At 41.0% G+C, this 16,854-nt stretch overlaps 1 protein-coding gene across 26 annotated transcripts in view; it reads right to left on the reverse strand.

The window, feature by feature from the left end:
• Positions 1-1,169: 1,169 nt before the first annotated feature.
• Tasp1 (taspase 1) overlaps positions 1,170-16,854 on the reverse strand; it is a 237,062-nt gene continuing 221,377 nt past the window's right edge. For 25 of the 26 annotated variants that reach the window (XR_015682984.1, XR_015682983.1, XR_015682982.1 and 22 more), the window contains one exon: positions 1,170-2,135. Coding sequence is in view for 16 of the 26 variants with exons in the window: in XM_087652188.1 (XP_087508314.1) it covers positions 2,032-2,135 (104 nt within the window). In the remaining 10 variants the exon portion in view is untranslated. 26 annotated transcript variants of the gene reach the window in all.

The raw sequence follows: 16,854 nt of genomic DNA on the forward strand, positions 1-16,854 counted from the left end.
ACTTTTGTGTGACAACTATTTACATCTGGTGATATGTTTGGATTCAGTACCTGAAACTGAACCTGATTGAACAATGAATGGATTTAGAAACCCATTTCTTTTTTGTCTCCATGATTCTGCATAGCACTTTCTCTGCTTCAGACTCTACGATATCTCTTAAGAAGCATTTGGAAAACTGGAGAATAGTCTTGACAGACTACTCTTAGAAGGGTATCCTATTTTGCTCACCAGTTTTTAAACTCTCCATAGAAGGGGTCTTAAACAAACTCAGAGTTTTATATATGACTAGAGTAAGTCAGGAGTGGGGGATGAAAGAACTGGGATTCCTGGTGAAACAGATCAAATGGTTTTCAGACTCCAAATGTCCTGATAGTTTTATGTGATCCAATCCAGCAACAGGGGAAACAAATCCCTGCCAACAGGTAACAGGTCTTTGAAAACATTTGAAACCAAAGGCACCCTAGCAGCCAGTCCATCTCTTCCTAAGTTCTCAGTCTCATTAAGAATGAGAAACAGATACTATGGCACCAACCTGTCTACGAGAACATAGCGAGACAAATGTAATTGCCTGTACAAGGAATATAAATCAGCAACTCTCAAATCATTCATATTTACACCCTCTTCATTTTGGTTGTCTTTCCTTTATAATTTGGCCATATATCCATGTCAAGTATATAATTTCATCTGAGGCTTTATCAGTTCCCGCCCAGAGCCATGATTATATGTTGCAGGGAAACTTCCTCCCCCTGAGCAAGTCTATCTTTAGTATCTTCTTGATAACCACTTCTTACATTAAAAAAAAATAAATAAAAGGAAAGTCTGGGTTTTCTTATGTGGCTCCAGAATCCCTAAATATAACATTTAGGAACAATTTATCAAACGCCACATTAAGCTTTCAGCTGCTACTCCAACTTTTCAAAGCAGAGTATTCCTGCCTGTTCCCTTTGTTATTTATATCGAGTTACAATGGAAAATGTAGGTGTTTCTATACTGAGACTCCAGTCACCTTAAGTGCCTTCCTTCCTGCTAGTGTTGGCTGTAGCTTCATGGAGCTAGGCTAGCAAGACGTGCAATGATAGAATTCTAGAAGGTTTCTGTGAAGAAAATAAACACAGGTCACCAGTCTAGGATTCAAAAGATTAGTCTGAGACAAGAAGTCACACACCATACCCAGTAATATGCTTCTTTTATTTTTGTACCTTTATCTTAAAAATATATTTAAACAAGAAACAAAGATAATATTGAATTTTCCCATAAACTTTGCTTTCTTATTTACAGTGTTACATTGTAAATAACATTCCATTATACACAAATTAAAACTGTGTGTTACTGAACACTCTCTTTACATATTCTCTCATAATATACTACACACGGCGCGAAGCTATGCGATACTTAAGCTTCAAATAGCTCAGGAAAGAAGCACAAACTTTATCAATAAGACCATTACTTTAAAAGGTTCTGACTTTAATTCTCTGCTAGAATGGTTTCACTGAAACCACTCTGTGTTCAAGAAAATTGCCCTGTGTGAGGGGTGAGAACAACCATTTAAGTTACCACACCATCCACTTAAACTGACACCAGATTATTGATTCCTGTGATTAAATGGGCTACAATCAAAGTCAAGTCATTTTAACAAGCAGATTCACTCTTCAGTTCAGACACATTGTATCAACCATAGTTGGTACCTCTTTATGAAATAAAAGTTTTCTACAACTTTAGGTTTACTTGTAAACAGTTAAAGCACACATTTTGTAAAGAGTTAATCATTCTCGTTCATAGGTTACACTTGAGGAGATCTTATCCCATCAGGGAGAAGCAAGCACACACACTGCACACGGACACACACTCACACATGCTCCGCTCATCCGCCTAAGACTCGAGTGTCAACCAGCACTAAGTATAGCAGCACTTAAGTGTCCCAAGCAGTGCCCGAGGTTGCAATAAGAATTACAAAACAAGGAAGATAAAACATCCAACTTCAACTGAACAGCCAAAGCTCAGGTTCTGAAATGCCTCGCAGACACTTCGTAGTCAGCCTGGAGTCAGTTCACAGGGCTCTCCAGGCGGCAAACCCCACCTTCGATTGCAACAGACTGTCCTGCCACAGCACCAGGAGGGAGTCTGGAAATGTGAGTCTGCAAAGAGAGAGAAAGAGAGCATTAGAGGTGACAGCAGTGTCCCTAACATGAAGCCAACTCAGAACACTATTTCTTTGCCATTCTTCTGAGTGTCCCCCTCAGCTATAATGGTGGCAACTTTTAGGAGTGTCATGCCCTGTTTCTTTAAATTGCTCAGGGATGTTTCCTAGGCATCTGCTACATACAAACACAGAACCAGTTCATAGGGATGCAGAGGTGACAGAGACACCAACAGCACAGAGCAGTGCTACTGCTCTCTAACTCCTATCACCATCTACCTGTCATCAGCACACACAGGTGGCCACAAGAGCTAGGCATAGAGCAGAAACACAACTGCGGTAGGTGTCTAAACATTTTAAAGACAGAAATGATCGAATAACCCCAATTTCTGATCCATAAACCCCACTTCACAAACTGAAAGTAGATATCTCTACACCAATGAGTGCAAATTAATGTTCTATCTTCAGAGTAGCACTGCCCACAACAGCCACTAGATGTAAACAGGCCAAATGCCTATCACTGTATGAACAGTGTGTGGAATATGCACATGATAGGATATCACCCATCCTTTAAAAGGCAGGGACATGAAGAACATGAATAAATCGTGACAACATTAACTTAAGGAAAATGAGCCAGATGTCAAAGAGCTAAGATAGTAGGTTCTGCTTACATTGTGGTACCCATAATCATATACATAAATATTATAAGTTAGAATAGAGGTGTCAGAGGCTGAGAGAAGGGAATGGGGTGGGGGTGGAATAATGTGTAACAGGTATAGCCTTCAAGTTTGGGAAGATGAAAAAGTTGAGATGGGTCTAGCAACAAGTTCCTAACAATGTGGATTAACTCAGAACCAGTTAAAACTTATTTACATGGTAAATTCTATGTTTTGTATTCTATGTATGTATTAACAATATTTACACACATACAGAGACAGACAGACAGACAGGGAGAGGGAGAAGGTGAGGGATAGGGAGAACAGGAGAGTGCAAAAATGAGTTTTCTACTTGGCCAGAGTAACTGTAAAACTGGCTAGTTTTATATCAGTCTAACATAGGCTAGAGTCATCTGAAAGGATCGAACCTCAGCTGAGACAATGCTTCTATAAGATCGGCTGAAAGGCATTTTTTAAATTAGTTATTCCTGTAGCCACCAACAGACTGGGAAAGATCTTTACCAATCCTACAACTGATAGAGGGCTCATATCCAAAATATACAAAGAACTCACAAAGTTATACGGCAAGGAGACAAATAACCCTATTAAAAAATGGGGTTTACCAGATGCCCTTCAACAGAGGAATGGATACAGAAAATGTGGTACATCTACACAATGGAATATTACTCAGCTATCAAAAACAATGACTTTATGAAACTCATAGGCAAATGGATGGAACAGGAAAATATCCCCCTGAGTGAGGTAACACAATCACAGAAAAACACACATGGTATGCACTCACTGATAAGTGGCTATTAGCCCAAATGCTCGAATTACTCTAGATGCACAGAACACGTGAAACTCAAGAAGGATGACCAAAATCCTTCTTTAAAAGGGGAACAAGAATACCCTTGGGAGGGAATAGGGAGGCAAAGTTTAGAACAGAGGCTGAAGGAATGCCCATTCAGAGTCTGCCCCACATGTGGCCCATACATATACAGCCACCAAACTAGGTAAGATGGATGAAGCAAAGAAGTGCAGGCTGACGGGACCCAGATGTAGATCTCTCCTGAGAGACACAGCCAGAATACAGCAAACACATAGGCAAATGCCAGGAGCAAACCACTGAACTGAGAATGGGACCCTCACTGAAGGAATCAGAGAAAGGACTGAAAGAGCTTGAAGGGGCTTGAGACCCCATATGAACAACAATGCCAAGCAACCAGAGCTTTCAGGGACTAAGCCACTACCCAAAGACTATACATGGACTGACCCTGGACTCTGACCTCATAGGTAGAAATGAATAGCCTAGTAAGGGCACCAGTGGAAGGGGAAGCCCTTAGTCCTGCCAAGACTGAACCCCCAGTGAACGTGATTGTTGGGGGGAGGGCGGTAATGGGGGGAGGATGGGGAGGGGAACACCCATCTAGAAGGGGAGGGGGAGGGGCTAGGAGGATGTTGGCCTGGAAACCAGGAAAGGTAATAAAAATTGAAATGTAAATAAGAAATACCCAATTTAATAAAGATGGAGAAAAAAAAATGAACAATAAAAAAAATTAGTGATTGCTGTAGCCAGGACTAGCCCATAGTGGGTAGTGCCATTACTGGGTTAATATTCCTGGTTTCTATAAGAAAGCAGGCTGAACAAAGCATGATGAGTAAGAAGTAAGCAGAACCTCTCTATTGGGCTCCCCATTAGCTCCTGCTTCCAGGTTCCTGCCCTGACTTCATTTGATCATAAACTGATATGGAAGTATAAGTCAAATAAACCTTTACCCACAAAAACTTGCTTTTGGTCATGGAGTTTTACTAGAGTAACTCTAACTAAGACAAGGACAAATAGGGTATTAATTTATGATGCAGATCTCTATAGGAGAAATAGCTTTAGTATCTCCTTATAAACAGATTGGAATGTTTTGAGGTTAGTTTAAATAGAGGGGCTTATAGGAAAATCAGTCTTCAGACTTCCAAGAGAATCATACAAAAGTCACTGAGACATCGGGCTTCAGAGGCTAAAGAGAATAAATAAATTGATGGCACTAAAAACCAATACAGCCAAACGGCCTACAAATTGAACTGAGGATGTTAAGTCTTTAACAGATTTCCTGTTGACCAAGACAAAGATTCTGAACCGGAAGGAGCAAAGTACTGCACCTTGGGACTTGATCTATCTCTGTGGGTTCAAAAAGTATACATGGCCAGTTCAGGACCCCTGTAATACGACCACCCTCCCGGAAGTTTACATTAGCAGAACACGTAAACAAGCAGAGTTAAACCACGAACTATCAAGGGAGGTTAGGAAGGTTAAAGGGAGCGGGGAGAGAAAGCTCTGAAGATGGTCAATGTGTAACAAAAAGCTACAAGTACACAGATTTGTATAGATTGAGCTACTTGTACACGATAGACATACTCAACTAGATAAAGTAGTTAAACTAGAGAAACTATTTAAAAAGTGAATTTTTCACAGCTCTCCCTTGCCTAAATCACCACTTAGTCTAGGCAGACTCTGCGATTACAAGAATTATTGGAAATGATGTGGCACTGACTGCACAGCTGCAGCGCTCTTTGCAGATGCTCCAGACCAGATAACCCTGCTGTCTGTGAGCACCACGTGGAACACAGTTAGCAGTGGAGAAACCCACAAGCTAGCATTTCCAATCACAATGTAGATGCACACCCCATTCACTAAATAAATGCACAAAATATAAAAATCTACACAGGCATCATAAGGCTGTGTGAAGATTCAGGATGCTTTGGGTTCCTGGCTGTAACTTTTTTTCTTCTGGGTAAACCAGACTCCTTAGCAGTGAGATATGGCTATGTGATGTTTGAAAGGCATCATCCCCAGACTTGGCGAAGATCTTCTTGTGCCCTAGTCTTTATCAGCTTTGGAATGTCTTGATATTTGTAAGACAGGGACCTGGGACTTCTGTATCAGTACTTGGAGGGGAGCATTTTGGCAATCAGGAACATCAATGTCTCATCTTCTATGAATGATAAATACGTTTCTATCATGTTTAAGTAATTATGCCCTTGGAAGTTTGTTTTTTCTAGCAGCTTCTGTTATCTTAACTGTACAAGCCAGGACTCTGCACCTACTATAGAACTCTGTTGCTTACTTAACTTTTTTAGGCTTCCACACCGGAGAGTATGAGAGCAACATTTATCATAAGGTTGATAAGGACTATCTATATGAGACAGTAAATACAAAGAAAACATGTCTCCGTAAATGTTAAATATTACTGTTTTAACAAACATACAGCATAGCACAAAATATGTAGCATAATTTAAAGACTATCATGCTACCAAGAGTTGGAAAATCGTATTTGAAAAGTGTGTGCTCCAAACAATCAACTCCAACTCCTCAAACTTAAGATGCCACAGAAAGTGGGTGATTTCTGACAAACTATCTTCTCACAGGATGGAATACTGCTGGAAAGACCGAAGACAGTCATACTAAATGAACAGAAGTGACCAACCAATACAAGAGTACAAATCTGAGAGACAGAATTCAGGCCATAATCTACAGAGACTTCAAAATGACAAGGTTAAAGCCAGCAACGCGCCCTGGGCTTCAGTCTCCACTAGCTCTAAGCTCAGACGTCTCCTGCTCTCTGCTTCCGCTCTCCCTGCCCACTTGTCTTCTTGCTGCCCCTCAACCACACAGCATATGCCTGCATCAGGACTGTATGTTTTTCTCATTGCTAAGTTTTTCCTTCTACCATTGGTGTATACCTCTTGCTCATCTTTGCCAGATCTTTGCTCAAAAGCTACCTTCTCTAGAAAGTTCATCCAGGCCACCCATACTGTGTGCTGCTTCAGTAGAGCATAAGCCTTACCAGCATCAAGCCACTCTGCAACGGCCTGCTCAGGAGCACCTGTGTCTCCTGGAAACTAGGCTAAGAGGACAGGGGGCTGTGTCAGCCTCAAGGACAGCCTGCACATAACAGGATGGCTCTGTTATATAAATGAGATAATTAGGATACTGGCTTTACAGACTCTCAATAAAAATGAAAGTCTATAGATTTCCCAAGATTGATAGAAAATACAGAAATGGTATCATCTGACTTCATCCATTCCTTTAATTTTTAGTTGTCTTCTCTTGGACCAAGATGTTCCAGACAGAACTGGAGGCATTGGCAACAAAAAGTCACTGTCAAGTTTTTACTGAGAGTCTGCAACTTAGGTATCATAATTATTTCATTTATACAACATCCTCAAAATAAAGCACTCTTATTACTGTAACCAAAACCACTAAAATATAAAAATTAGGAAGTTTTAAATATAAAGTCTGCAATTATCATTCAGGCAATCTTGCCTTCCATGCCGTCCCCTCACCTTTTGTTAAAGCATTCTTTATTCACTTAACATATTGTACTGAACTCCTATTAGGTGCACACTATCCTTCAGGTGCCAATGAGAAAACACTGTACCTCTTGGATTGTTACTTTTACTATATACAGAGAATTTGACAGCAGGAGAAATCTGAAAAACACCAAGACAAACTAGTTTGTATGCGTTTTTCTTCTGGAATGCAGGAGTCTAGCTCGATATGATGTGGGCAGTTGACATGCCCACTTTTTTATTACCACGTCCTTCTGAAGATAAAGATATTTCCTTTCTCTACCACTCTGTCCTGTCTCACTAAATCTGCTTTATTTTTAAATTGTCGAGTCCTAAGACTTCTATTTTTTTCATATAATGATAGTCCCACATGAACTCTCAAAATATAACCTGGAACAATATGTATGTTTATAGAATAACAGCTCATTTAAATACAAGTTAAGCTGCTCTTCTGGTTTTCCACTCTGCTACTTGGGCAACATAAATTTGGTTCATTGAGACTGTACTACAGGCTAAACACACTTCACATTCTTAATGTAGATGCACTTAACCCTCAAGAGACTGGAGGTCCCAGGGAGGGGGAGGGTCTCATGGGGTGGGGGTTGGGAGGGGGCAACATCCTCTTGGAGATGGGGGGGAGGAGGTATGGGATGTGGAACAGTCAGACGGTGGACCTGGAGGGGGTTTAAAATCTGGATTGTAAAGAAAGATTAAGGAAGGAATAATTAATAAATAAATAAATAAATAAATAAATAGAAAATAAAAGGATATCTCAAATTAATACAAACTAAGTTTGGATAATTTTGAATAAATATTTTATGTGAGTTAAAAACAAAACTCTGCTGAGGTGAGCCACAGCACACATTGAGAGGTCAGAGGGCGACTTCCTTACTCATCCTGCTCTTCCACCCTGAGCTCCAGGGATTGAATTCAGGGTGGCGACATTGTGTGACAAGTGCCTTACCTGTTATTCATGTCTCCAGGCCCAACATAGTCAATACATACTTGACCCAGTAAAAGTCAATCTCTGTATTGTTTTGATGGCATAAAAATGACAGACATTTAAAAAGCATCCACAGAGAGAAAGCCTTGGGGAAGGTGTCTGGTTAGCTTTTGTTAGCATGCCTTTAGTGTGGGCCTACCCCCCCCCCACACACACATCTCTTAATGAGTTGAAACAAGAGACACTACCACTCCCATTGGCCATCTCTTTCAAGAGTCCTCTTTCAAGGAGACATGACTTGTGAATAAGTATATTCTGAGCATTCTTTGTGTGTGGCATTAAACCTCGGAATGCAGTTAACTAAAAATAGTTTAGACATCAGACCTCATCATGAAAGCAGATGTACTCTACTAGCTGACAGCTGCACATTGACCTTCTTAATGCAGTTTAAAATGGTGTGTAGATCTTATAGAATAAGAACCCATGATTGGCAGGTTGACTCATAACCTGTGTGATGACAGATACTAAACAATGTAAAATAAGGACTGAGTGATGATCCTACAGCTCTTAGATACTTTTTATTCTTATTTTGTCTGCATGTATGCTGTGTACCATGTGCATGCCTGATGCCCATGGATGCCAGAAGAGGGCATTGGATCCCCTAGCACTGGTGTCTTAGATGGCTGTGAGCTGCTATGTGTGTGACAGGAATTGAAGTCAGGTCCTCAGGAAGAACAACCAGTGTTCTTAACCACCGAGCAATTTCTCTAGCCCCAGGACCTAGGATTTTAACACCCTATAATACTAACTTCACTTAGATTTTATTTATCCTATTAATGGATTAAAAAATTAGATCATTTTCTTAAAAGTAAAAAAAAATAAAAATAGGCCTCAGTGATATGAAGATATTCCTTAACTCAACCTAACAAGTAAGAAATGCCAATGAAATGAGGACTGATTGTCATGTTTGCCATTTTGCTGCATGTTCCCCCTACCTCAGTTTCCACATGCAATCTATCCACAGCATAAAAGATGCAGAGGCAAATGTCGGCAGAACATGGAGACAGAATTGTGGCAAATGTCATTGTTAGCACTGACACAAGGCTACAGAGAGGAGAAAATGTTCTATTGTTCTTACTATAAAATCCTGTCCACACTGGGGGCTAGAGAGATGGCTCAGAGGTTAAGAGCACTGACTGCTCTTCCAGAGGTCCTGAGTTCAATTCCCAGCAACCACATGGTGGTCACAACCATCTGTAATGGGATCCAATGCCCTCTTCTGGTGTGTCTGAAGACAGTGACAGTGTACTTATATATAATAAAGAAATAATTCTTAAAAAAAATATCCTGCCCACAGAATCTTATAATAACATGAAAATGCTTGATGACAACTGCATGCAGTCCCAGCCCCTCTGGTTTCATCTTTGACCATGCGGACACCACACTGTAAACAGAGGCTGACACCACACTGTAAACAGAGGCTGACACCACACTGTAAACAGAGGCTGACACCACACTGCAAACAGAGGCTGACACCACACTGCAAACAGAGGCTGACACCACACTGCAAACAGAGGCTGACACCACACTGTAAACAGAGGCTGACACCACACTGTAAACAGAGGCTGACACCAAACTGCAAACAGAGGCTGACACCACACTGTAAACAGAGGCTGACACCACACTGTAAACAGAGGCTGACACCACACTGCAAACAGAGGCTGACACCACACTGTAAACAGAGGCGGACACCACACTGTAAACAGAGGCGGACACCACACTGTAAACAGAGGCTGACACCACACTGTAAACAGAGGCGGACACCACACTGCAAACAGAGGCTGACACCACACTGTAAACAGAGGCAGACACCACACTGCAAACAGAGGCTGACAGCACACTGCAAACAGAGGCTGACACCACACTGCAAACAGAGGCTGACACCACACTGTAAACAGAGGCTGACACCACACTGCAAACAGAGGCTGACACCACACTGCAAACAGAGGCTGACACCACACTGCAAACAGAGGCTGACACCACACTGCAAACAGAGGCTGACACCACACTGCAAACAGAGGCTGACACCACACTGCAAACAGAGGCTGACACCACACTGCAAACAGAGGCTGACACCACACTGCAAACAGAGGCGGGCACCACACTGTAAACAGAGGCGGGCACCACACTGCAAACAGAGGCGGACACCACACTGTAAACAGAGGCGGACACCACACTGCAAACAGAGGCTGACACCACACTGCAAACAGAGGCTGACACCACACTGCAAACAGAGGCTGACACCACACTGTAAACAGAGGCTGACACCACACTGTAAACAGAGGCTGACACCACACTGCAAACAGAGGCTGACACCACACTGCAAACAGAGGCTGACACCACACTGTAAACAGAGGCTGACACCACACTGCAAACAGAGGCTGACACCACACTGCAAACAGAGGCTGACACCACACTGCAAACAGAGGCTGACACCACACTGCAAACAGAGGCTGACACCACACTGCAAACAGAGGCGGACACCACACTGCAAACAGAGGCTGACACCACACTGCAAACAGAGGCTGACACCACACTGCAAACAGAGGCTGACACCACACAGGATACCCCTTACCCCCTGACCCTCTCACTTTCATGTGAAAGCCCAGTGAGGCAGCCCACAAAATGTGGCAGCCTCTCCAGTACACTCTTAGCCATTCACATGGAGATTGATCACGAATACTCCTTGTGTTAAAGGTGATTAAAAACTGTCTACCATTCACCAAATATTTACTCTGTACTCTTACAAGGGGCAGAGGAATGAAACACACACAGGCCTTGCTCTATGGCAATTTATCTTTATAGGATGTAGAAACCAGTCCCTTGTGAAATCTTACTAGAAATAAGAGATCTCTATAATTACATAATATTGTGGTGTCCAGGGTGCTTCTCAATCAATGAAATCTTAAAATACCACTACCGGGAGAAGGATGCATGCGACACTTTTCTCTTTTTTGCTTTTTCAAGGAAAAAAAAATAGAGAAATGAGCAAGACAGAATGGTACTGTGGTTTGCTTATGGTCAGAGAGGAAGTGGAAAAACCGAGTCATAAGTGAATGTGTCTGAACTCCAAATTTAGGCCTTTTTACTCCAGCAATGCTCTAGCCCAAAGGGTTCTAAATCTAGCTCCGTTGGAGACACCTTTCACTGCATTGGCTCACACTCAAGTTTTACAATATGCCTTGCTTAGAAAAGCTACTGCCACAAATTAACCAAGTTAGAATGATCCTGAGACTCAGAGAACTAGGGATGAGTTACTGCTCAGAGGCTGATAACCTTACTCACTAGCTCTCTGGGATGTAACATTCTTATAGGTTAAAAAAAGTTTACAACTGACTCAACAGTATTGAGGATTCTTTCTGAATCTGGCATACATTAGGATGCTCTCGTAAATGTTATTAAAAACAATTTAAAATCCCATTTATCTAAAGCTACATGTTTTGTGTCAATGGAATCTCTTTGAATCCATGTTATAGATTTTTTTTTATTAGCCCCATTAAAAACTAACTAAAATCCCAATCATTTCTAGAAGTTTGTTTTCCTTTCTCCTTGGGAAATAACATTGTAAGAGTAATCTTAAGACTGACCAGTACCTGCAGCATCAGAGTCTGGTCTACCCTGGAATGTAGACTTGCACTGCCACAGAGGAAGCTCTCTCTGCCTCAGGCAGGGCAGACAGGAGCCAGCCAGTGGGTACACCATACAGGCTATGTGGAGATGGGAACCTCATATCACATTGATGGCAAGTCTGGAGGTCTTGATCGTTTACAGTCTTTATTCTGATGACTTTGTATTACATTTACATATTCAGTGTGTCTCTCATGAGCACTCATGCAGGTATAAGCACCTGGTGGTGTAGATGTGGAGGTCAGAGGAAAAGCTGCACGAGTCAGTTCTCTCCTATCACCATATAGGACCTTGGAAATCAAACTCCAGTCATAAAGCCTGATGGGAAGTGTTGAACATCTCACTGACCCTCTGTTCTAATTTTTAAAATACCCTTTACTTTTTGTTCTCTCAAATAGTTAAAGAGGAACAAATTTTAATGAAATATTAAAATTTGAAAATCAGTATATATTCTAAATATTCTACAACTGGGCAGAAAGTTGGGCGTTAAGAGTGCTGAACGGGGAAGAGCAGAGTAGCTCTCTGCAGTCAGGGACTCAGTCAGGACCAGGACTGGACACCCTCTTCTCTTTACTGTCTTATTATGTGGCAGGGTAACACCGTTGACTGTAGTCATAGTCACTGGAGGATGTGATTATGTCCTTCCTCTACCCCTCAGTACACAATGGGGCAAACTGAAATATTCCCCCAGAGCTGAGGAGAGTAACTGCTCATCTCTTCTCCCTGAACCACAGTATCTCAGAGTCTTTGCTAGCTCTTCTCCATGTCCCCAGTATATGACCAGGAAAGGACCAGGAGCCAGGCCTCTCCCTTTCCGTTTGTACTCACTCTCCTGGTGACCTTACCCAGTTTTCTTCTCTTTTTAAAGCGTTTGAAGCTGAAATTCACAAATGCACACCTCTAGTTTAATTACCTATAATAACTAAGTGGTTAAAACCATGAGCTCTGGAGTCCAGAGCCAGTGGTCTAAATCTCGGCTGCACCATGCTGCAGCTGATACCTTAGTAAGGGACTTGTTATCTCAGACATGTCTGCTCTGTGGGTGGGAGGTACTGTGCTAATAGGAAAGCCCACCCTACAGATTACAATTAACCCCAACTCTTGCATAGATATTGGGGGCTCCTCCTGGGTTTGTAATGTGAGGTTCCGGCTCATCTTTTCCACAGTAAAGGCGGCAGCCAATATCTCTTTTCCATAATCTTTGTGGGGAGGTCTTGACATCCTGACATCCTTTAAAAGCCCCTTTTAGTGGTATGTGTTCATTGTACTTAGTGTTGGTTTCTTTCTTTCACTCATGCACTTTATACTCACTCCATTCCAGTTCCCTCTCCTTGGTCCTTCTTCCTCATCCTCCCTCCTAGTCTCCTTCCTTCCTCAGTCACAAAACTGTATTTTTAAATGAATACTAGACTTAAAATGTATTGTAGATCATTCCCCTATTATCAATCACCCCATCCACCAGTCAGCTCCAGAACGACAATAGAGTCTACTGGAACCTACCGCTGCTTGCCTATCAGACAACACGTCCCACACTCTGACTGGGAACAGTATTCCCAGTCCCACTCCCAACAGGGAGTGCAGCACCAGCACCACGTCGGCATGACTCAGAACTCTAGACCTTGTTATCCAAGGACAAGCTGCAGAGCCTCCCAAGGATCAGCAGAGACACTGTTCTAAGGCTAGAGCAGATTAATTCCTAGGCTTAGAAGTTGCACCCTTCTCTAGCAGAGCTGAGAGCACTGCTCATACCCTGTTCACCCACTACCACTGAGGAGCTCCAAGACTGAAAACCAAGCACCATTCAGCTAGACTACAAGCTGGCAAATTAGGAAACAAAACAAAAATTATTATGAACAACCTGACTCTAGCTACTAATGTCCCATCATTAAACAAACATGAGTAACCAAGATTATATATCTCCTGTAGAAATGAGCAGCCCATGTACTATTCCCTGAGAAACGCAACTAAGCTAATGCAGAGGGCAATGATTTTAAGATAGCGAGCGTTATAATATGTTCAAGGAACTCTAAAGAGGATATGGACAAATCTCTGAAGGAAGATTGTGCCCATACGAAGAACTCAGTAAAATAATGAAAACAACTCAAGGTATGAAAGTGGAATTAAGAAATGAAATTAAATCTCTGAAGAAGAGAAAGATGAAATAGATCAAAACAAACAAACAAACAACATCCTTGCACGCAGGAAATAAGAGCACCAGATCATAGCTGAATGAAGTAGAACGGAGAATAGGATGTCTCAAGGACAAGGTGGAGGACCATTCAGTCAAAGTGAAGATTAAATTTAAAAAATCCCAGGACAAGACATGAAAGAAATCTGAAGCATTATGTGCACACACGCACACACGTGCACACACACATAAACAAACAAAAATCCAACACCTATGAATAATAATACATAAAGAAGAAAGAAAAAAAATTAAACTTCTTTTTCATGGGAAACAAAAAAAATTCCTTTCCATGGGGAACAAAACAACAACAGGTGTGACAGGTGCCCACAGAGGAACTGATAAAACAGATGAAACTGATGTCTACAGAAGACACGAAAGGGAACACTTCGTTTGGTTTGAAAAATAATTTTAAGCAGATTATTTGAGGTTGGTTGAATAGGCAGGTAAAGGAGGAGAGGGTAGATATGAAATGAGTTGGGGATGAATATAATAAAAAGACATTGCATGATATTCTAAAAGGATTAATAAAATATTAATTGTACATTTTATGTAATAGATTTAATTTGAAGTTCAAAATCTACAACCCTGTTCACTCTTAAATGTCTGTGAAACAGGCCAGGTATAAGACGTCACCAACCAAGAGTAGTAACGGTGTTGATCTAACCAGTTGCTGGTACATACTAAGCCAGTATCATTGAAACAGCAGAAAAAGAAAAAAAATCACAACCCATACCTTATATAAAATTTAAAATGTGTACTTTTATGATTTTTCAATGTAAAATTTTGTATTCTATGTTTTCTTAAAGGAAGTAAAAATCTGATTTGGTTATAATCTAGCTTTCAATGTAACATCTAGATCAGTGGTTCTCAACCTTCCTAATGCTATAACCATTTAATATAGTTCCCTCATGCTGTGGTGATCCCTTACCATAAAATAGTTTTCATTGCTATTTCATAATGTAATTTTGCTGTTATGAATTCTAATGTAAACATCTGTGTTTTCTGATGGCCTTAGGTGACTCCTGTGAGAGGGTTTTTCTACCACGAAAGGGGTCATGACTCATAGGTTGACTATTCTAGCTGTTATCAGGAAGAACAAACTTCTTTCAAGTTAGAAAGTTAACAAAAATAAGAATGGCATGGCCAAGATTATAGCTTTTATGTCATGAAAACAAAAAACCAAAACACTATTGTCTATTGTTTCATAAGCAAAAGAAAGGAGAGATCATTACATTCTCTTAGGTTTGTCTCCAATAGGCACAGGCAACAGGGTGACTTATAGTAGCATAGGAGGTTTTCTATAAGATGACAGATGACTCAAAATGAGCTTCATCACTGGAAAGCATGGGTGAGGACTTGTAAGATCTGCATTCTAGAATCGACCTGACACTTACAGATGGCTTGCCACAGGCGTCTCCTCACCCAGCTATTGTTTACTGTTTTTACAAAGCCTGACCTGAATGCTTAGGAATCGTAAGTTCAAGACCCTCCTGCGCCTCTTACGTTTCTGTTTTATTTACTTCCTGAATATTTTTTTTTTAATTTTATTTTTCTTGGATATTTTACGTATTTACATGTCAAATGTTATCCCTTTCCATCCTCTCCCATTCTCACTCCCCTTGTTTCTATGAGGATGCTCCCACTCCCACCCACCCACTCCTTCCTTAACGCCCTGGCAGTCCCCTACATTGGGGAAACGAGCCTTCACAGGACCAAGGGCGTTTCCTCCTATTGATGCTGAACAATGCCATCCTCTGCTACACATGCGGCTGGAGCCATGGGTCCTCCATGTGTACTCATTGGTTGGTGGTTTAGTCCCTGGGAGCACTGGTAGGGTCTGGTTGGTTGATATTGTTGTTCTTCCTATAGTGTTGCATTTTTTTTTCTCTAACTCCTCCATTGGGGTCCCCTTGTTCAGTTCAACTGGTTAGCTGCAAGCATCCTCATCTGAATCAGTAAGGCTCTGGCAGAGACTCTTAGAGGATATCCCTATCTGGCTCCTATCAGCAAGTGCTTCTTCTTCTTCTTCTTCTTTTTTTTTTTTTTCCAGCAAGAGCTTCTTGGCATCAGCAATAGTGACTGGTTTTGGTGGCTGCATATGGAATGGATCCCCAGGTAGGGCAGTCCCTCCTCCCTCCAGCAATGACATTTTCAGGTCAGAGGAAACAGTTATAGAATATTCCCTCATTTGGATAAAAGATTTATCATTCTTAAATACACTTGTCTCATTTTCCTGTTGTGGTTAATGCGTCCTATAGAAAAGTAGCAGATATTTGTACTAGAAGGTAAAAAAGTTTTCAGTTGTGACTCTAAATATACAACTATGTAAAGGTAGACATGTGAAGGTTTTCATTCTTTTTCATGTTATTATAACCAAAATGTTGGTTTATGGAAGTTCAAGTAATAGTCATGTATCTTTCACAGATATAATATACACCTAAATTAAAATGGGTTTTACATGAAAAAGTGTTTCATACTTCTAAGACTTGCCCTTCTACCTTTGTGATCATTCTCCTTAAAGTTTTGGAGAAATTTCAGATGAATCATTTGGAGAAAACCAATGGTGTAAGACTAATTTAGGCAAAAATAAAATTACTAACTATATTTAGAAATTAGCTTGAAGTAGAGCCAAGTTATTCTTGTACTTTTTTTTTGTACAATTTTTTTTGCAATTTTTTTTATTTGTCTAAAGTACTTTCTAAATAGGGCAAATAGGATCTGGAAGCCTGAAGACTATGTGAAAAAAAAAAAAAGATGACATTTTCCTGTATTTAAAAATTTGAGCCAACTTAAAAGATACAAGCTAAATCACGCAATAGACCTTCCCTCGTGATCTATAAGCATGCTTGACAAACTTAGTTCTTTGGGGTACTTTCTAGTGTGCACCTTTGGGTTGCAT

Source organism: Rattus norvegicus, chromosome 3 (assembly GCF_021556685.1).
Source record: "Rattus norvegicus strain SHRSP/BbbUtx chromosome 3, alternate assembly SHRSP_T2T, whole genome shotgun sequence".
Taxonomy (NCBI): domain Eukaryota; kingdom Metazoa; phylum Chordata; class Mammalia; order Rodentia; family Muridae; genus Rattus; species Rattus norvegicus.